At 39.9% G+C, this 21,235-nt stretch overlaps 3 protein-coding genes across 5 annotated transcripts in view; all 3 read right to left on the reverse strand.

Moving 5' to 3' along the window:
* Positions 1 to 1,515: 1,515 nt before the first annotated feature.
* Positions 1,516 to 7,467, reverse strand: cmtm3 (CKLF-like MARVEL transmembrane domain containing 3). Its single transcript, XM_039795907.1, has 5 exons — positions 7,139 to 7,467; positions 3,846 to 4,001; positions 3,613 to 3,708; positions 3,329 to 3,449; positions 1,516 to 2,034 (listed from the first exon to the last, which is right to left on the reverse strand). Exons 1-5 carry the CDS (start codon positions 7,253 to 7,255, stop codon positions 2,006 to 2,008), a joined length of 519 nt encoding a protein of 172 aa, XP_039651841.1. The 5' UTR covers positions 7,256 to 7,467; the 3' UTR covers positions 1,516 to 2,005.
* Positions 7,468 to 7,521: 54 nt separating this feature from the next.
* Positions 7,522 to 9,312, reverse strand: LOC120555508 (proteolipid protein 2). Its single transcript, XM_039794236.1, has 4 exons — positions 9,084 to 9,312; positions 8,477 to 8,632; positions 8,285 to 8,380; positions 7,522 to 7,895 (listed from the first exon to the last, which is right to left on the reverse strand). The coding sequence occupies exons 1-4, from the start codon at positions 9,171 to 9,173 to the stop codon at positions 7,785 to 7,787; spliced, it is 453 nt and encodes a 150-aa protein (XP_039650170.1). The 5' UTR covers positions 9,174 to 9,312; the 3' UTR covers positions 7,522 to 7,784.
* A 222-nt stretch (positions 9,313 to 9,534) lies between these two features.
* Positions 9,535 to 21,235, reverse strand: part of galns (galactosamine (N-acetyl)-6-sulfatase) — a 20,834-nt gene continuing 9,133 nt past the window's right edge. The window contains exons 11-15 of one of the 3 annotated variants that reach the window (XM_039794232.1): positions 20,986 to 21,088; positions 15,223 to 15,344; positions 14,061 to 14,129; positions 11,099 to 11,216; positions 9,535 to 9,942 (exon numbers count right to left, since the gene is read on the reverse strand). In XM_039794232.1, coding sequence (XP_039650166.1) covers positions 9,856 to 9,942; positions 11,099 to 11,216; positions 14,061 to 14,129; positions 15,223 to 15,344; positions 20,986 to 21,088 — 499 coding nt within the window. In that variant the 3' untranslated portion in view covers positions 9,535 to 9,855. Of the gene's footprint in view, positions 9,943 to 11,098; positions 11,217 to 14,060; positions 14,130 to 14,452; positions 14,538 to 15,222; positions 15,345 to 20,985; positions 21,089 to 21,235 lie in introns of those variants that run through there. The other 2 variants (XM_039794233.1, XM_039794234.1) reach the window with 2 other exon arrangements.

Below are 21,235 nucleotides of genomic sequence, written 5' to 3' on the forward strand. Positions count from 1 at the left end.
TTGTGTGAAATTAGAGGTGAGATGTTCTTCTGTTTCCTTTGGATTCTGTGCGCTGTCTTGAACAGCATGGAGCTGTACTTGTATTTAAAGCATTCCCAAAAGGCTTCACATCAGTTTATAGTGACAATTTAAATAAAGTGATTTGGACATTATTGAAATTAGCTCTTTTTTATTCAAAAATTTTTTTTGCACAAACAGTAAAAAACAAACGATCTCTCACCAGCAATAGTTCAGCAAGAGGCCTTCATTTATAAAACGCTGATGTGTTCATCTTGGTCAGAGGATTATTTTTTTTTTTATTTTGTTTGGCAAAGGGGTATAGGTGAGTTTTGTAGCTGTCCAGTGAAAACCATGCATCTCCAGATTTGGTGATGTTGAATTTTGCAGATAAACTGAAGAATTCCTTCCCCGGCACATGTGTGCACATAAAGCTCTCAGCTGGCATTGGGAGCTATTTCTCCATTTTAGTCTTAATTTATTAACGACTTTTGCATATTCCTGCCTGGGTAACATTTAAACTAAATCTTAATATAGATGAACCAACAGAAGTAACAAACTATCAAAACTCTCCCATAAAAAGCACAACAGTGAATAATTATTGGATGTAATTGCAAATTTGGTAGTATTTTCTTTTTCTTAACTATTAATATGCCAATTGCTCTGAACAGCCGTTGATTCATCCATTGTCATTCACAGTGCTGTTGTAACACTTAGTAGTGCAGTGTAAATACAAATAACAGTCACTTTGGCGTTCTAGTGCATCTAGTTCTTCAGTAGTGGCAGTGGAAGAACTGAAGACTCAAACATACATGCAAAAACAAGTGAATGCACAACCAATAAGCATGGATGCTTTTCAATACACACAAAAAAAGATTCACATATAGAATATCTAGCATTTAACAAAATAATAATGCATTTAGTGGCTTCAATGCACGGTTATTCAAACACAGGTTGTAAGAAGCACTTACAGCAGACAAACTGACACATAAGAAGAGAGTCTTGAATTTGGGGATAATTGAACGTGTTTGAAAATGTTTACCTACTTTAACATTTTGGGACATAAAAATAATGTAATAACCCAGAAGATGTCATGCACTACAGAACGCCACAGGAACTCTGTTGACCCAAAAGTCAAATTTAAAGGCAGATAAACAAACATCATCCTCAAATTATAAAAATACACTCTTGTAGAGTTTAGACAATTGGACAGAGGTTGTAACCAGCCAACCTGCAACCAATCTGCTCTTCTGTATACTGTACATACGTTTTTAGTAATACTGTAAAATTATAAATGATGATGAAGATGGTGATGATGATGCTCCACTTACATACTTCATTATTAGTACTCCTAAACATTTATTCACTAAGGACATTCATTTAGTGTTGTAGTTTAATATGTCTGTAAATAGGGTCATGCCCAAAATGTAAATATTAGTCCTTATTTCAGATTTAGAGACATGCTCCTGCATGTAGATCGTACAAACAGCTTTTAAGAACAATTTCACAGCTTCATAATTATGTAAGTATCAGGTTGGCATTTATATTTTTCCCAAATCATCTAAGACACAGATATGAGTTTGAGCATGAAAGCATTATTTTAAAAACTACTTGTAATGTAATTTAAACATATTTGACGCATCCGTTTAGACTTGTTTCCTGAATGTCTTGACATGATTGATGTGTGAAATACATTTCAACCCTTGGATGCTCAACAGAAGACGTAAACAGGGTCTGTTCTCCCCCCCTCCTTTTGGCTCTAGGAGACTGTAGCGAGAAAGTCCCCCAACTACCAATGAATGCACGTATTTAACCAACCAATAATGCAACCTTGATGTGATTTCTACTGTACATAGTATTCATGTAACCTTGTGACATAATAAAACACGTGTGCATCTTTGCAGATGATAGCTCAGCAGTAGAAATTTCTCCTGCAAAGGTTTGACATGTTTTATATGGTCAAACATGTCAGCTGGTGAAGATCTCATGGTGGTGCTGGTCTGTGGTCTCAGTCTGAATCAGAGTCTGAAAACTCATCTAGAAAACAAAATAAGTAAATGAATATACATAAATAAGTCAGACTTTGGCAAGCGTACTGACTTTCATGCGAGAAAGTAACAAGAAATCGAATAAAATGGAGCACTTTAAGACATTTCCATCTTTGAAACAATGGGAGGATGGTATGATGGATATAAGTATCTGAGGTTGAGTCATGATATCGCAGAAAATGTTTATGGGGTCTATTTTACAAGGTACAAGGTATGTTTCCAGTGCAATATTATGTTTTTTGTGTGCAATAGCAACATGAAAAATCTCAGGACCAATAATATTAATAATATCCATATTCACAAGTAGTTTTTATACAGTGTATGTAGAATTTTGACTTTATTTATCTTGCAGCTGTTTTGTCTTTATATTGTTCTTATACCAGCTTTATATTTTCAGTATATTTTTTAATTGTATTTGCACCTGTACGGCCATGTACCTGTGCGAATGGCATTATCTATCTATCTATCTATCTATCTATCTATCTATCTATCTATCTATCTATCTATCTATCTATCTATCTATCTATCTATCTATCTATTCTTGAAACTACACAAAGTGCTTTTTTTTCAAAGTGTTGGTTCACCCACATCACAAAAAGCATACTCACTTCCCTCTAGCGGTATCAAACAGTGCAGATAGTTTCAATTTTATTCACTGAGGTCTTAAAATATCCCTCTCTGAAACTTGTGCCACCACCGCAATGTAAAGGAGGTCGATGTATCTCATTTGTGGCATCAAATGGCAAAGGAAATAACAATTTAAAAATAAAAAACTGCCCAGAGATAAGTTAGAAATGCAGCTGTGTACAAACAGTGCAAACTAAATTCCCCCCTGTGGATTAATAAAGTATCTATCTATCTATCTATCTATCTATCTATCTATCTATCTATCTATCTATCTATCTATCTATCTATCTATCTATCTATCTATCTATCTATCTATCTATCTATCTATCTTAAAATCAAAGTGAAAGAGGCAAAAATCAAAGTGAAAGAGGCAAAACGTAGCATGCATAACCACACCAAATGGAATCCCATCTCATAGACAGATATTTCTAAACATGGGAAAACAAAACCAAAACTATCTCAATGCTACATACTGCTAGAGGTAAATTAAAATATGTAGTAAATCATATCGTACATGGCTGTATAAAGTAATGTATAGCCATACGTTTTAATAAATAAAGTCCATATATAATAAACATACATCATATTTCATTTACAGTAATATACATGTATATATTATATATGGTCTTATATCAGATTTTCATTTGGGGTATTACCTTGCTGTCTTGATGGCTCCTCATTGGACTCCCCTCCGCCTTGCTTCAGGAAAGTGGCCAGCTCATTAAAAATTAGGTAAAAATCTAAAGCGAAAACGATTGTGGCAATGAACCCAAATATCTGTGAAAAGAAAGACATTTTATATCAACACAGTGAAAAACTACAAGTGAAATATGAACTGAGATTATTGGACAAAGGCGAAGTGTGCTGCATGTACTTGTGATGCATAAATAATGGTGGTGTAGCCTATGATGAGATAGTAGATAGCAAACGTCGACTTTACCCCAGCAGCCTTAGAGGAACCGTCCACATATTTGGACACTGCAATTATTGAGATGATGAAGAAGATAATGGAGGCGGTCACACATCTCATGAAATCCTTTGAGAGAAAAGAAGGATGATTCAGAGGAAAAACCTTGATGAAACTTTGTATTACTGCACTATTCTCTACTTTTAGCACTGGAAGACTCTCAAGTACAACAGCATGCCACTGTAGAGTTTTACAATTGCTCTCACCATAAGAGGCCAGAGGAAGCCTTTAAACCTCTCATTGAATTTGGTGGAGTAAGCGAACAACAAGAAGAGCGCCGCCAGGAACTCCAGCAGGGGAACTGTCACAAAGGCTGCTGCCGTGGATGCCGCGAAACACACAAATGATATAAAGGACAGCGCCTAAAGAGACGATTAAAAATAGAGAGAGAAAAACACGTGGCATATTTAGATCAATGAAAAGTTTAAGACTGAAGCCTCGAGCAAAAGGTAAACTAAGACATTGAACAAGCACATTTTCTCCTGTCTTGAATGTATGTATTTATGCATTATCTATTTCTGCTTGAACCCAAAGGCAAATTCACATTTTAAACCCAACTGATAAATAAAATGAAACTGAATCTTCTTTGATCTTCTCCCTTTGAGATAAAGTTACACTGTCCCGAAGCTGTAAATCTGTGTGAATTACAGCGTTGGGCCCACTTCCTGTAAGGAGATACAGCTGGTTAAATGACAATGTTTATTCACACAGGCCTGTACACCGTTACACTGAATCCCTCTCGTTCTCTCTCTCTCTCACACAAAAATACTTGTGCAAGTGCACCCACACACACAAAGCTGTTAAAATGAAAGACGCCGTTGAAATGTGGCCTGTGTTTGCAACACGTATAGTTACGCTGCAAGTACATGAGCCTGCCGTGTGTTTGACGCTCTCCATTAGAAGTGCTGGACAGGTTTTATCATTACAAATGAAAGCATGTCCAGACACTGTAATCTCAGACAGGCCCGGCCATCTTGTCTTTGTCTCAGTCAGTCATCTTACAGTACACTGGCCTGAGGTTAGGAACTCCCCTACTGAACCCAAACTGCTGCAGCTGCTGTTACTTACAAATGCTGCTACTGAGCAGCATCCTGTCAGGGATCTTTCAGATGTTTCTGTAATAAGACATAAAACAGCTCCAGGTTAATTATAGAAGCTCTCCTGCGAGTTCCTCAGTAGATCCTCAGGCATGTTTGCTTTTGGAAAATAAAGTCTGGGATGTTGGGATGACTATGTTGCACTGAACAACAGCACAGGATCAGCGGGCATAGTCTACAAAATCACACACCACATCAGAAAGCTAAATTATTCCTCATTTTGTTTTCATGTCTGGAGAGTGGGACTGCTCTAGGGCTGCAACCAACAATTATTATTTTTTTGTTCTTTTGTTAGTCGATTAATCATTTGGTCGATAAAAATAGTGAATATAGTGAAAATCGTCCATTACAACTGCCCCCACCAAGGTGACATCTTCAAATATCTTGTTTAGTCCGACCAGCAGCCAAAGATATTCTATTTGTTTATGACATAGCGGAGAAAAGCAGCAAACCCTCACAATGAGAAAGCTAGACAGATTTTATGGCATTTTTCCTTAATAATTGATGATAATAAAACGATTAAGTGTCAAAATTGTTGGTAATTGTCTATCGGATGACTAATCGGTTAATTGCCTAATTGTTTGTTTTGCAAACTCTGTAGTAAAGATACACTGTATTTTGAAGTGGGTTCAGACTGGGAGAGAGAGAGAGCATGTTTTCAACGCATTGCCCAAAAGGTGTGTGATGAATCTACTGAGCAGCCACTGAAGGTATTGAAACTTGCTGTGAGTACATATGTGGGCTTTTAAACTTTGAAAACATCACAAATCCTGAGGCCACAAACATAATACATACTGAGTTAAGAATTCTTACAATCCAATCATTCTATACCACATAGAGAGGAGGCACACTTTACCACACCACGTACCCTTTATTAACAGCTTGTTTGCATTTAGAAAATATTTCAAACGCTACAAAAATCTTTTTTTTCAGCACATTAAGTTTACACCCTGTGATTTCATATTCCTTGTGGGGCCTGTTGCTGGCTGAGACTGAGAATGAGAAATACACAGTGCTCCCCCACACACTGTGTATAATAATGCATGCTCAGCAGGATCTGTGTCTGACTAATACTCCCATGAATGGAAAAGCTACGGGCTGCGTTCACTCTATCTCACAGTTGAGTTCAGTGACTGTGGGCTCATTTAACACTGCCATGAGACATGAGACATTTGTCAACAGTCAGAGTTTACCATAGTCAACCCCAAATTTGCATGGCTAGATACTATAATAGGTAAATAAGCAACAATGTTTTCCTCATTTTGTATTTAAACTGACCCTTTAAATGTCAAAGATAGAGGGAGTTCAACCATACAAACTATAACTTGTAATACATTGCAGAGGTTTGGTCTGACACCCTGTATCCCTGTGCTATAGTCTTACCACTCAATGTAAGTTTAAACCAGAGGTGCACTCTCACCTACATGCACAAAGCGGGACACACTTCTGCTGTCTAGTTTCAGTAGAGGCCAATGGGCTTTTTAGTTTAATTATGCAGAAGCATTTTAGCCTCGGGGTGAAGATCACAGTCACATTGTTGAGTAGCTGTAAAGGGGTTGTATTGTGTGTGTGTGTGTGTGTGCAGGGGTCTCTGCATTCACACACAATCAGGACTATGCTCCAGGCAACATGTTATGGCAACAGAGTGAAGGATGTGACTGTGAGGAAGAAGACTGCTCTTTCACATGACACAAATGCTTGGGTTTATATAGCAGTTACAAGAAGACCCTTCCTGTAAGAGATGCATGATACTACTCCCCACACACACACACACGCACCACACACCACACACACACACACACACACACACACACACACACACACACACACACACACACACACACACACACACACACACACACACACACACACACAGAGTTGTTCAGGTCCTGCTTTGTTAAAATCTACTGCAGTCAATAAAAAAGTAACTACTCCTCTACAAACTTTAACATTAGCTGATTAAATTGATTATTGGAAGAATGAAAGAAGCTTAGACCGTTATTTAGCTTGATCACATGACAGCACAGATGACTCTTTGCAATGAACAAAATGGTTAGAGTGGTATTTGTGCAGTGTGTGCACAATCCCGTAAAATGTTTACCCCAAGATGTTTACCTCATACTAGGCTGGTTGCTATAAATCCTCACTGCTCCTCCCTTTACCAATGGAAACATTGTGACGGAAACTGACTGACCCATATTCAAAATGACAGTTAAATAGTTATTTCTAAATGTGCATTAAAGCAGCACATTGCTGCCTACAGCTGCCATAACTGTTAGAACACTGAAAAGTAAAAGTATCCAAAACGCGGCGCGCTTTGACTTTTGTGCGCAGTTGGCGAAAACAATGGCACAGTAAGAGTTTTATTTGTTTCAGAAGTGATCCCTCTGGTCGTTTCTTACCACTTCAGCAATAAGCAGCATTCCTTTCCTTGAGGAGGCGAACTCTTTGCTCGGAAGAACAGAGAGAAGGACATTCTGGCGCGGCCGATTCGAGTCGGGAGCCTCGATGTCCCCCATGGCTGGAAAAAAAAAGATATCAACTTTTCTCAAACTTCAGATCGCCCAAACTACCACGTACCGTAACGGATTCAAGGCAAAACAAAAAGAGAGATGTGGAGGCGTGAGGCTTCTCGGAGGTGGAAACGGAAACAATGACAGCGCGGAAACGCAGCGCGAGCTTCCCAAAAGCGCAACATCTGCTTTCTACAGATGTGAAATGCGATGCCCCCCATCTGCATACAACACAATCCTGAGCCACTCAGTGAGCGATCCAACTCATGATGTCACAAGGCAAAGAAAAAAATAATCTTTATTGATATTTGTTGTGTACATTAGATTTCTGTCAATTTAAAATATCGAAAAACATCTTTCAAAAATAAGTTGCAGCACCAATTTGAATACATTTGGAATCCTAAATATGCTGAATCCTGGAACTCTGAATCATTGTAGAGTACAGCCTTACAATAACTTTAAAGGACATGAATCAGTGGTATGGATTCGAACTGCTCAGAAAGTAAACTGTATTAATTTCATGTTATTGATTTAGTCATTGGTTGTCTTGATCCTGGGTTTCACTTCTTCGATTGTTGAATGTGATGTTTTTGAAAAGCATGTAGCTGTCCACGCACAGCAGCCCAGCTGACATTAAACCAACTATCTGCAAATAAAGAGCAGGTTTCAAAATAAATGCATCACTATACATGTCAACACATCCATGGTCCGATAAAGATCAGTGCAATTGGGGAAAAGTTGATTTTTGGGTCAGTGGTGAAGGTGAAGGTTAGGGTTAGGCAAGTTGTGGTTGTGGTAAGTCTTCAGGAAATACATGTAAGTCTATGTGTGTGTGTGTGTGTGTGTGAAAGAGTGAGTAAGTGGAGAGAGAGAGAGAAAGAGAGAGAGAGAGAAGCTACATCTTCACACACATCTTCACACTTCTTATTGTTGGGCTATAGCACAGTATAGGGTTAAACTAAAATCCACATATAAACATGGGCCCACATAACTGAGATTGCCATTATAGATTAAAGAAAAAGAAATATGTCTCACCCCTCCAGCCAGTGTGCCTGTGAAAGTGTATGTAGTCAATGCCACCAGGCTCAAGACAATAAAATAGACAGCTGCAAACACTGAATTAAAAACATCCTGAAGAGAAGAAAAGAACAAAGAACTTAAGAACTTAAAAAAATGCACATGTATAGTATTGGCTAAAACTTGCATGTGCTGTAAAACACCACCCACAATGAGAGGCCAAAAGAAGAAAGTCAGCCTCTTGTTGACTTTGAACATGTACAGCGCCAACAGGAGGGAGGTGATCAGAAACTCCAACATTGTGGCTGCAATGTACCTGGGTGTGGATGCTACAGCGAAACACACAAATGCCACAAGCAGAGTCACCTAAAGCAGAGAAAGAGACCCAACACAGAAACATGGTTAATGCAATAATAGAAAATTCTAATTCTAAAACCTTGTGCATTTAAACTTCGGGCAGAGACCAGCATATCAGTTCTTCTTATTACAACATGTTGCACATCCCAGTTTATGTAGAAAAAAAGAGGAACTGAGTCTCCGCTAATGTTTCCACATCACATTTCTGAAAACTGATCCTGTTGCTCTTTCAGCCTCTAAAATGTTCTTGGTTTGTTAATCTTGGTCACTTCTATCAACAAACTAGTTCTACATTAACTAACATATAAAGCAAATTTGTGATATGCAACTTTGTGACAGTTATTGCCTCGTCTAAAGGGTTAACACCCTTTGTAATGTGTACAGGACACATCTTAGCTCTTTAAGTACTTCTGTTGCTGAAAAATGTTTCAGACTTTTGGTGATGTGCAGATTGTCTCACCATCTCTGCCACTTTCAAGATCCCCCTCTTGGATTTGATAAAAGTAGTGTCCACCTCCATGGTTGTTGTTCTATTATCTTCCTCTGACATGATGGTATGAGTTCATTTGTGAACGACAGCTTACTCTGTCTGTTTCAGGAAACTAGCGATTTCCTTTCAGCTGTACTGTTTAGGAAATGACTGTTAGTGAGAATATGCGTAATATTTTCACAGCAGCAGCTAGTTGGCACTACTACTGAAAAAGCGAAACAAGACTTACACTATGTAATGTGTGCTCTGTCAGGGCCTGCCAGTAATCTGTCCAACTGAATAGAAACAGTTTGGTTAACAGTCCCAAAAATAGTTATGATACAAAGTAATACAAATCTTTTTATTAAAAACCACATTTTGCAGTATACACAGATACAATATTAATCCAATAATCCAGCATGATATCATTTATTACCTTAGATAAAAAAAAAAAAAAATACATTTCCCTATCTGCTCCACATTAAGGAGTCCTGACTTAAACCAGTGGCTCTTAATGCAGCATTTTTTTCAGAACAGGTAGAACTTGTGTTGGCTCATTGAAATCACAGCTGTAAAAAGCTATTTGCATAATCAATGTAATGTTGTTATATCAACATTATTCCCTTGGTTTACCCCATGACCTTCTCTTTAACATTGTACATCAACCATTTTACAAAGAATTCAGAAACATATCCTTTTAAATAATAGGGTTGTCTGTTGTTCTGTAGAAAGGCACATCTTCAGGTTTTGCTTCCTCATCGTCTCAGTGTGGCCAGTCACACTTCCAGGGCTCAGACTTGGGCACTTTGAGACACTTTCCTAACTTCTCACAGCCTGCAGGGGCCCAATTCTGTAACAGAGAGCGGTATAACAGTATGCACAAGAATATGATGTTATCAGAGATATTAGTTGTTTACAGGAAGATGTATTACTGTTTTGTGTCCTGTCCTGTGCCATTAAATAAATATTGTCCCACTATGTTTAAGATTCAGCACAAGACAAGGTTAACTTATTGGAACAATAATGTAGGGATACATTGGTTAAAGTGTTATGCGTTGCTAGTTCATGTAATTGTATCATATTTAGCAGAATTTATTTATAAAACCATCAGTTCATCATTGAGTGGTGATATAACAGACTAGGTTTCACACTGCACAATTGTTTCCAGTATGAACTTTAGTCAGAAAAATATCTTAAAAGACCAAATATTAAACTGGTCAAATTTCAGTTGAATTTCAATATGTGGATAATGCTTAAGATACAAGATAAAAAAAATAAAATATAAAAAAGATCCATATGAGCATGACACAGGATAAGACATTACATTACAGCACAGTGCCCAACATTATTTATTCTAACCCTACTTAAAATTGGGTTTATTTTCTTTACCACAAGGGGGCAGTGCTATGCCACAAATGAATCCAAAGCTCACAAGCTGTGGTGCTTTGGGGTGGACAAAGCAACTGCTCAATTTAGCTCCTTTAAATAATCCTAAAGGAGATGTTTGTTTTTTTTTCACAAAAGTATTACACAGACATAATTAAGGAGAAAGGGTCCTGATTGAGGTGATAATCTATGCTTCCACCAAAAATGAAAAATACACATTCTGGAGCAGGTTAGATAAACGAATGTGAAAATAAAAGCTAAATCTGTTCAAGTGAAACATGAATCGTCTACAGGCTCAGACAGACTGTAAACAGAGAGCAAGTGAGAAAAGATCTCTATTTAGAGACTTTTATTGATTCCCAGTTTTTTTCATAAAGGCTTTATCAATTTATTTTATTTTATTTATTTATCTGATGTACAAGTGTGATGGAGAGAACAGATAAAAGATAAGGCTGTGACGGCTGCTGGCCCAATAGAAACATACAGTATCTGCTTTGCAGACTGAACTGGCTTTGGATTTATTGGGACACATACAACAAAGCCTATTTACAACACAATTATTAATTTTTGCAATTTCACCAATAAAGTGCATCATGATATTTATGTTATGTAAAACTCACCATCACCGCCAAGTCACACATGTTGAGCTGGGGAACGCCCGGCACCAGGGTCTTCTTATGCTGCTCCACAACTGGAGAGATCCTGCTCAGCACATCCTGGTACTCCTTAGTCAAAACACTGCAAACACACAATACCGATGGTCAGTAAGGCTGCAACTAACAATTAGTTTCATTATCCATTATTTTTTGGACTAATCAAAAGAAAAGAAAAAAATGTCAAAAAATAGTTCGATTCGATTATTTTTCTGTCAATCGACTAATACTGAGATCAATTTAAAAAATTGAAACAATGGCACAACAACGAAGACACTAAATGACTTATAATCGATCTACTGGTCACATACATGTAAATATACACACACACACACACACGCTTCCTCATACACGGTTGTTGTTTCTCTATATGTTAATGCATAGTGCATACCCACATTGATGCAAACACACAATCTGTTTTTATTCTTAATCTGTTTTAATTTTTCTGAATTACAAAGCCTAACACACAACCACACACAAGAACACACACATACACACAAGTGAACATAATATTTAAATGTGTGCCTTTTTGTAAAGTATTTTAGTGAATGCACTGCGCACATGTATCCATTCCAAGCTTAACTCATTATATCAGAGGGGGTGTGCTGTAGCTTTTAATGACAAAAACACACACACACACACACACACACACACACACACACACACACACACACACACACACACACACACACACACACACACACACACACACACACACACACACACACACACACACACAGGCTGTCCACTCGGGCACCCTTTGGGAAAGTGCACTCAGCGGGGTGAACTATGTAACCCCTATCCCATCCCCTGTCTCTCAATTACTGCTGTTGGACACCAGTGAGCCCAAGCACCTCTGTGCATTATTATATTCAGTGTGTAAAACACAGGGGCCCCGAAGGCTTTCAAAGGAACGCTGCTCTCAATAGGACCTGTAGGGTTAATGGGCTGTGTGTGCACACGTGTGTGCGTGTGTGTGTGCTGTGGGAGTGGGCGTCTGGTGGCGTGACACACAGATAGACAAATATCAGCAGTGCAATTACACCCCTGATACACTCGCCGGCAGCACCTGTGCCAGCCTTCTATCCTCCCTCCCCTGCAAACCCAGCCCTCTGATTGGCCCCTGGGGAACATGTGCATGTGTGTGAGGTGAAGTGTCAATTAGAGTAATAACCCCAGGCCCTGTCCAGCTCACACCTACCCTCCCTCCTGGATCTCCCACAGGGCAGCAAGGCTTCCTCCATCAGCCAGCACCTGCTCCTTTCCTTGATAATCTCAGTCTTTACTTTGCCCTACAATTACTTGACTGGTATTGCACCGGCTACAATTAGTCTCTCTCCTGGTGTGCCACATTCGTCATAAGCTAACTAGCTACGCATTGCGACCCCAGCTGATACGGAAAAACTGGATTACCTCCCTTGGTTAAAAATCAGACATTTAGATTAAACTGCCTCAGCTATCTAAGATCGCAAATTCTGCTTTCGCCTGATCTGGATCAGCGAGAGGGATATTTCATTCCCCTCGTATCTGTGGCCGCTACTGATTGCCGCGATTCATTTTGTGTTAAGTGATTAAGCAACTTAATAGAAATAAATGTAAGGGAGATTTATCAGACTGCTATAAGTATTCAATTCCTCCATAGAAGTCTGCAAGCAAAGCATGCCATGCACTAAGAAGCTTGCATAAGACATTAACTTTTCTATTGTTTTGTCTATGCACTGAAAATCTTACACTGCAGACCTCTAAATCAAAAACTAATAATATCATTTGTTTATGCCCCCCTTTGCAAACAAATAATAAAAAGCCCAAAGTCAGCACAGCTCATTATCATGATTATAACCCTTAGCTTACTGAAGTAGAGACAAAATCTGGAATAATAAGCAGGCTGTATGCAAATGGAGCCTTTTGATTTATAATGTATGGCACCCAAGGGGGATAGGGGCATTGCTCAGGTGTGTCACCACTCTGATTACTGATTCATAACACACACGCACGCACGCACGCACGCACACACACACACACACACACACACACACACACACACACACACACACACACACACACACACACACACACACACACACACACACACACACACACACAGCAGAAGGTGGGGGAATTGAGGAGACAATCAAATGCATCTGCCCTTCCTACCCCTCCCCTCCCCTCCACCACCTTCTCCACCCCAGTGGAAATTGAGCACTTTAGTAAGGACTATTGATTGGGGACACAAGAGGTTGGTGGCAGGCAGCAGATGAGGCCAGACTGTGCAGGGCTGCCTGCAGTGTTAAGGCTGGGACTACACTCTGGATGACCGGGGCTCTGGGGACGTGAGCTGAGGTAGGTGGTGTGAAAGTAGGATGTGTTAACCTCCGGGCCTTTGGTCACAGAGGAGGGCGAAGTGGAAGGCAGCAGAAGGCTTTGAATGAATCCAAAAGGGGATCCAAACTCGCCAAGTTGGGTAGATGCAGACCCGGTTGGGTTTGTGCTTCATCCTGAACAGATGTACCACAAACTCCAATCAAATTTGGCTAGGCCTCAGTTTGTTATCAGTTATAAAACAAAAGAAAAACTAAACTAAAAACTACCTTATTTTTGTTCCCACATGCTTTCCTAGATTGCATAATAATATTCTTATAATCTATACTGTTTTTATTGGTGACTGTTCTGGACTTGAGATTGTGTGTGTGTGTGTGGTGTGTGTGGTGGTGTGTGTGTGTGTGTGTGTGCGTGTGTGTGCTCTTTGCTATATCACATCCTGCGACAGTAGTGAAGGTATGTGTGCAGACAGGCCCTACATCATCTTAAGTGGCTCTTTAGGTGCAGACAGAGATTAATGTTGGCCAGGCAGCCAGTCCAGCTGGGGGACCGAGGAGTACACGGACAAAACACACACATACACATGTGCACACAGACACACACACTTAACTACGATGGAGGAGAACAGTCCCAGTGGATGTGGATGCAGAGGGACAGCAGCTGAGTGGTGAGAAGTGAGCTGAGGTGCCCAGCAATAGGTGGAGAGAGAGAAGTAACAAGGTAAAACATTTGGAGAGGAAGGGGAATGAATGTTGGAGATTAGAGTGGATAGAAGAACAGTGCATGGACAGTGAAGAGGTCAAGCAGCTGGGTGTCGCGGGCGGAGTGACCTTATAGACAAATTGAACGGCAGAGGTGAAAAATGAGTGTGTGTTTTTGGTGTGTGTTTGCACATCTAGCACTCAGCACAACACATGGCTGCGTATTGATTGGTTTTAGCTTCTTTTTTTTTTTACAGCGAGGCTAAAAGGTGGGCAATTGAAAAACAACATTAATGTTTTATCATCCAATCTCACTTTAGAACTGAAAGGAGTTCGAGCAGGAGGCAAAGAGGAGATGAGGCCGGAGCAGAATGTGAGAGGAAGAGCTGCAGAAGGAAGAAAAAGAAAGGCCAATCTAAGAGGTTTTATGGCAGGAGGGAGCCAAAGCAAACACTGAGCACAAAAGGAATATTCTCTCATAAAAGCGGTTTTATCTTAATGTAATAGTCATGGCATCAGCTTGCGTCCTTTATTTAAAAAAAGATCACATAAATATTCTGCATTGACAATATGCAGTATAAGACAATGCTCATCTATCTTTGCACCCTTATTTAGTAATAGTCTTAGTTCAGCCCTGGTTGTCTGTGTCCTCTGGCGTCACTCTATTCTCTCGGCAATTCTTAACTCTCCTCTGAGCGAAGGCAGAGACACACAAAACTGTATTAAACAGCACTCCCTCTCAATTTAGACCTGAACAATTTATCTTGCAATTTTAACCTGCAGGGGTGCACCGGAGGGTTTGAGGGCCAGATAGTGATCTTTAAGGAGCTGTTTGCAATCACAAAGAGATGGGTGTAATCAGGCGCGCTCTGGCTGAGCGGATCAATCCATCTTTTTCATGCCACTGAATCAGCATTGATCTCATACACATTCTGCGCTACCAACAGGCAAACTGCTTTTCTGCTCTCACCCCTCTCCAGTTCATTTTCTTTTTTGGCAGATGCACCACTGTGCAACTCTCGGAGAAATGGACATTGCATCCAGGTCTAATAATACATCAATGGAACTAACCTGATGGGGAACTTTTCCCCAGGATCCTGCCCCAGGTGGAAAATGATTGGCTGCAGTGTGTGCTCTTTCTGGTCGTGAGTAGTCACACCTTGGACCTCTTGACCTGGACAGAAGTTGATGCCCTGTAAGAGAAATCACACAAAAAGACACAAACCTTTTTTTGTTTTTCACTAGAACAGCTACATATTGATGTTAATGTATTTCCTAATTTGAAGAAAATCTCAAGATTGTCTTATAATTGTGTCATTAAAAGGAGGCTGAAAAGCACACTCCTAATCCAGCGGCCAGTTAGGAGCATTCATTAAGTTGATAGTCTATCCACAACGTTCCACTTCCGGGATTGCTTCGATGCGGATGAAAATTCCGCCGGATGTCACTATTTTCTACGTTTTGCGTTCTCTTGCAATGTGTTTTGCATTCCCACGCAACAGGTTTTGCGTTCCCTCGCAATATTTTGCATTTCCTCACAATATGTTTTGCGTTCCCTCGCAAAACTTTTCTTCCTCCATTCCTTCTGGGCCATGTGTCCATTTCCACTCAGCTGCCAGGCGCAATGAATTAGCTCGTTGCATTTTACTTTGGGCTGGGAATTATGCTGATATAGACCTACTGCTCAATGGGCACATTAATATCTTATATTGGGTATAATTAATAGCCTTTTTCTTAAATGTATAAAAAAGAGAATGTGTGATGTCAGAGGTTTGCATGATGTGGCAATCAACAAACTGAATTAGAATCTGCAGCTCCCTAGTAGCATAACAAAGAGATATCGTTAGTTGAGGGACAAAAACATGAAAATACAGCCTTCACTGTGGTTACAATCAACTATGGCTACAGCCCTTCCAGTCGCCTATATGTTCATTTTCTACCTGTAATAGTCTATATTCCCTGTACTGGGACATATCCGTTTAATCACATCAGATTTATATCAACAATTATCATGGTCTGGTGTCTGCATATGGGCTGTAAGGGACATGTGAAGTGGCGATCAGATTAAACCTGATGTGATTTGACTTAGTTTCTGGCAAATGACACATAAGAAAGTGAAACAAATAAATGTATTGTCTTCTGAGCTTTCAGGGTTTTGTCTGACTAAATGCTATGCCCGATATGGCATTACATTCTTCTAATAACAGCCTGCTGTCTATTCAAGCTATATGTCCAGGTTGGTAAAAGTGGTGTCTACAGTTTAGTAGCATGGCATCTACTTTACCACATTTGGGATCTAATAGCATTGTATTTAATATAAATATTTAATTTATATGGGTCTATTGCGGCATATTATGTGGTTTCTAATTTAGGTGGTGTTTAAATAGGTTATTTGTTTACTGTCTGTTAAAGAACATATTAGTTATTTGTCTCATTTGATACAACCATAGAAATAAAATGGACACAAGCTGAGCAAAACATGAGCGAAGCCTCTATAAAGCTCTGCGGGGAGCTGCAGATTCTCTGATAATGCGATCAGTATTGGTTCATCGCCACATGCCACACACACACTTTATCTTTTCATTCATATAAGAAATAGGTATTCATTATAGAACAGATATGAATGTGCCCTGAGCAGTATATCAGCATTCCCAGCTCAAAGTAAAATTCAACAAGCTGATCCATATTGTGGCGTTGCGCTGGGCAGCTGAGTGGAAATTTGACGGCTCATTAGAAGAAAACTGCCAGAAACTAAGTCAAATCACATCAGGTTTAATCTGATCGCCACTTCACACATCCCTTACAGCCCATATGCAGACACCAAACCATAATTGTTGATGTTAATCTGATGTGATTAAACGGATATGTCCCACACTGTACAGAAATATAGACTATTACAGGTAGAAAATGAACATATAGGCGACTGGAAGGGTTGTAGCCATAGTTGATTGTAACCACAGTGAAGGCTGTATTTTCAAGTTTTTGTCCCTCAACTAACGTTATCTCTTTGTTATGCTACTAGGGAGCTGCAGATTCTCTGCTAATTCCGTTTGTTCATCGCCACATCATACAAACCTCTGACATCACACATTCTCTTTTTTATACATTTAAGAAAAAGGCTATTAATTATACCAAATATGAGATATGAATGTGCCCATTGAGCAGTAGGTCTATATCAGCATAATTCCCAGCCCAAAGTAAAATGCAACGAGCTAATTCATTGCGCCTGGCAGCTGAGTGGAAATGGACACACAAACCAGAAGGAATGGAGGAAGAAAAGTTTTGCGAAGGAACGCAAAACATATTGCGAGGGAACACAAAGGTAGTCCCCTATAAAAATCTTGCCTTAACCCTTCCGGGGCTCCGTCCTTTTCTTTGAATTTTAAAATCCGATTTATGAGGTGGTTGGTATGGTTAACTGCTCCTCAGATCTCTGCAGGGTAAATCCAGACAGCTAGCTAGACTATCTGTCCAATCTGAGTTTTCTGTTGCACGACTAAAACAACTTTTGAACGTACTCATGTTCCACCAAAACAAGTTCCTTCCCGAGGCTATTTTGCAGCGGCACTGTGGATCTGTCCGGTGCATGTGCAGCCCATGACGATTGTGATCGGTTTAAAGAAATGCCAATAAACCAGAGCACGTTTTTCTCCAATCCCGGAACACTGTGTGGACTAGCCAGACCCTCCTCCGCAGTGCTGTAGGAACAAATGAACCCTTCAGATCAGAAGGTTTTCTCTGTCTCCATGTTTCTAAATTATCTGATGTTCTACATGCCTGCTATAGGTTATTTTCACACCACTGAGAACATTTCCCCATTCAACCTGAATCCTGTGGCCCTGTCTTCTGTATGTACAGTATGCTGGAATAAAAGTGCAACCCACCAAAGGAAAGAGCAGAGCTGGCATGTTTTGGTGACAAAGCTCATCCTTTCTCTACAGAGAAACCTAACACAATATTTAAGGTCAGTCCCATGGGATATTTGTGTTTACTCTTTTGGTCATTTTCAGTTGTCTATATTTGATTATTTTAGATGTTTTAGTTGTAACCTGTGTGTTCTATCATGTGTAATTAAGAAAAACTGAATTCAGCTAAAGAGATCTTGATGTTTAAATTAGATAAAGGCTTGCAGCCACCATCGCTACTCTGAGCTCAATGTTTAATTTCAATGGGGTATGGCGTATATGCATATTGTCTTCCAATCTGTTGTGCTGTTTATACAGCTACTCTTGGTACATGGGGTTGAAGTCACTGGCAAAATAGAAGACTTTTTTTCCTCGTGCTGCCTCCCCTCTTCATCTCTCGACGCCTTCGCTCGTGCTCCCTGACTCCATTCTCCTGAGCCTGGCAGTGATGGCAGCCTGATTGAGCCACACGCACTCCTCCAGGAACCCCCTGGAGATTTGCCCCCTCACACAAACACACTCACGCACACACACACACACACACACACACACACACACACACACACACACACTTTTTGATGAGCACAACTAATATTGAAAAAGCATTCATCTGTAAGGCACTGTTGCTGCCCCCCTCTGAGATCGCTCAACAGAGCACCTCAAAAATACATATAGAAGAGAGAGAAGAGAGAGATACCCCCCGTCCTGCAGAGCATCCTCTGATCCAGACTTGTCGTGTCTTTTGAAGCCAAAAGCTTAGAAATGCAGAAAAGAATAAAAAAAAAAATCTCATCCCAGAGGAGCAGCCAAAAAGCCTGCTGTGTGTCTCTCTGACTCGGTCTCTTGTACCCAACACATAACAGCAAGAACTCCATATCTCCCCTGACATTAATGCTATGGATACATCTAGGCTGCTTTCAAACTGGAGCAGAGCAGTCGCTATTACAAGATAAGGTGCATGAGCATCCAGCAGTGGCAGGATTGATTTTGGAAAAAGAAATAGTCCGTCTATTTTGATTAAAAAAGGAAAAAATATGCTTTGGAAAGAGAATAATCACTTTATGTAGATTGTGGCTGAATATTTAAAACCACATATACTGTAAAAATATCTACTTTGTACTTCATGAATACGACAGACATGTAAAAATTGCAGTTGATCTATGGACCATTCGCTAAATGTTGAGGTTGTCTTTATGTTCTGCAAACTGCTGTAATGTATGTTCTCGCTTTTGGCCATGAAGTCAGTGAACCAGGTGCTGTTTAGCAAGCATAGGTGCATTAATGTCATGAGTTCCAATCTAGAGTCAAGAACAGGAGGTACTCTGCACACAGTCTATCTCATCAACACAATTGATGCTGAAATTGATGAAATAAGTAACCAGTGTAGGACTAACAGGTGTCTGGGAAACAACTCATTTCTCAGTTTTTATTCATCACTTTGTGAAGCTTTCAACAAGGTTAAAAAAAAGCTATCCCAGCTGCCACAGAACTCCGTATTACAAGTTACTCAGCAATCCAGATACAAAGGAGCCACAGTCACGACAAACTATATTTCGCAATATAAACATCACTACACTGCCAGTTTGATGAGAGCCATTTAAGCCTGTGAAATTTCTCATTTTCCTCATGGCTGAGCTGCATGAACACAGCCAGGACAGAGCGATATGTCTCCTAGCTATTAACCTGTAATTGCGTTCTTCACAGACACACATCTTCCCTTGTTTATTTCCTTAGCATGCGCCAAGAAAAAACAAATTATTTTATTTTAAAGTATTACCAAAGCTGAAGAGCAAGCAGAAAAACATGACTTTTTTTCTCAGTAAAAGGGGGGTTTGAATGTGTATTTCTATTGCAAGACGGATTTAACTGAAGCCTATATCAGGGTTTTAAGGGTCCAGATAATTTTGAAATGATCATTAATACATGTTATTCCTGAAAGAGAAGGTCTAAACAAAGACCTTGCAACAGGACCTTTTCCTCCTCAAGCTCATTTTCCAAACATTTCATGCGTTACATCTGTGACTGGGTGAAAGAGCTCAATAAGTCAGTCTGTTAACATTTTTCATGTTTGTAAAATGTACTATGGGTTCCATGGGATACAGTTTAATTATTCAACCATATTTAACTTCCCCTCGAAGGAGCTCAACAGTCGCTCCAGAAAACACACACAGGCATCCACATCTTTAGGTAGAACCGAACATACGTGTTTTCTCTTGTCCTTTCTCTTTTTCTCATGTGCACGCACACACCAATCGATAGGCAACTCACAGGCAATCAGACGCTATTATTTGTGAAGTTCCACTTCAGTTCACATGAGTTGATAAAGGAGGCTGCTATTGATTCAGCGGCCCTGAAGGAGAGAGCAATTTAAGCGACCGATGGGGCATAAAACAAACTGGATCACAGGAAAAGCAGAGCCATGATGGGAGGACAGGAGGACATGTTTTTATGGACATAGGAGAGAAAGCAGGACCACAGTATCCTGCTTCTCAAGTGTCACATTTCACATTTCTCCTGATACATTTAATCAGCACTGAGTTGATGTAATTACGGCCGAGAGATACTGCTGGCATCTGGCTCTTTCTTTCTTTCTTTTGAGCTCCGTGGTGCCAAAAGAACAAGTCTACAGCAGGGAATGTCGGTATGTAAATGGAGAGGAAGAAAATCTCCACTGGAGTCAGAACAAACAAGTCAACTGGTTGATGAATGATGTAAGTTTGCTTATGTGGGGGATCTTCATTAATATTCATTACGCTCTGATGTACACAGCAGTCAACTGATGAGCCATTTTCAAGATAACTCCAACAGTGAAAGTGTTTGTGTGTTTGAGTCAGATTAGGAGAGACAAAGAAGGAGGATGTGGCAGTGCAAATCAAGAACTGTGGAAACAGAGATGGGACAGAAATGCTGTGTTAAAAGGGACTCTCACGTTTTTAAACTCTTCCCATGAGTTGCTCCAGGTCCAGTAGTGTGCCTTGTATTGTCCAAGCCTCACAGCCATCAGCTCATTCCCACGGTAATAGAAGATTGGCCTGTTGAGAATGAGAAGAGTGAGAAGTATTTGTTTCAGATTTGTTTCTTCCAAAGTGAATTTGGACCAAATTGGATTCTTCTTTTTTAAGATATTTTATCTTGGCATGCTTACACTTGAGTCAACACTTTACCATCCATTAATTTTC

The sequence above is a fragment of the Perca fluviatilis genome, chromosome 3 (genome assembly GCF_010015445.1).
Source record: "Perca fluviatilis chromosome 3, GENO_Pfluv_1.0, whole genome shotgun sequence".
NCBI lineage: Eukaryota > Metazoa > Chordata > Actinopteri > Perciformes > Percidae > Perca > Perca fluviatilis.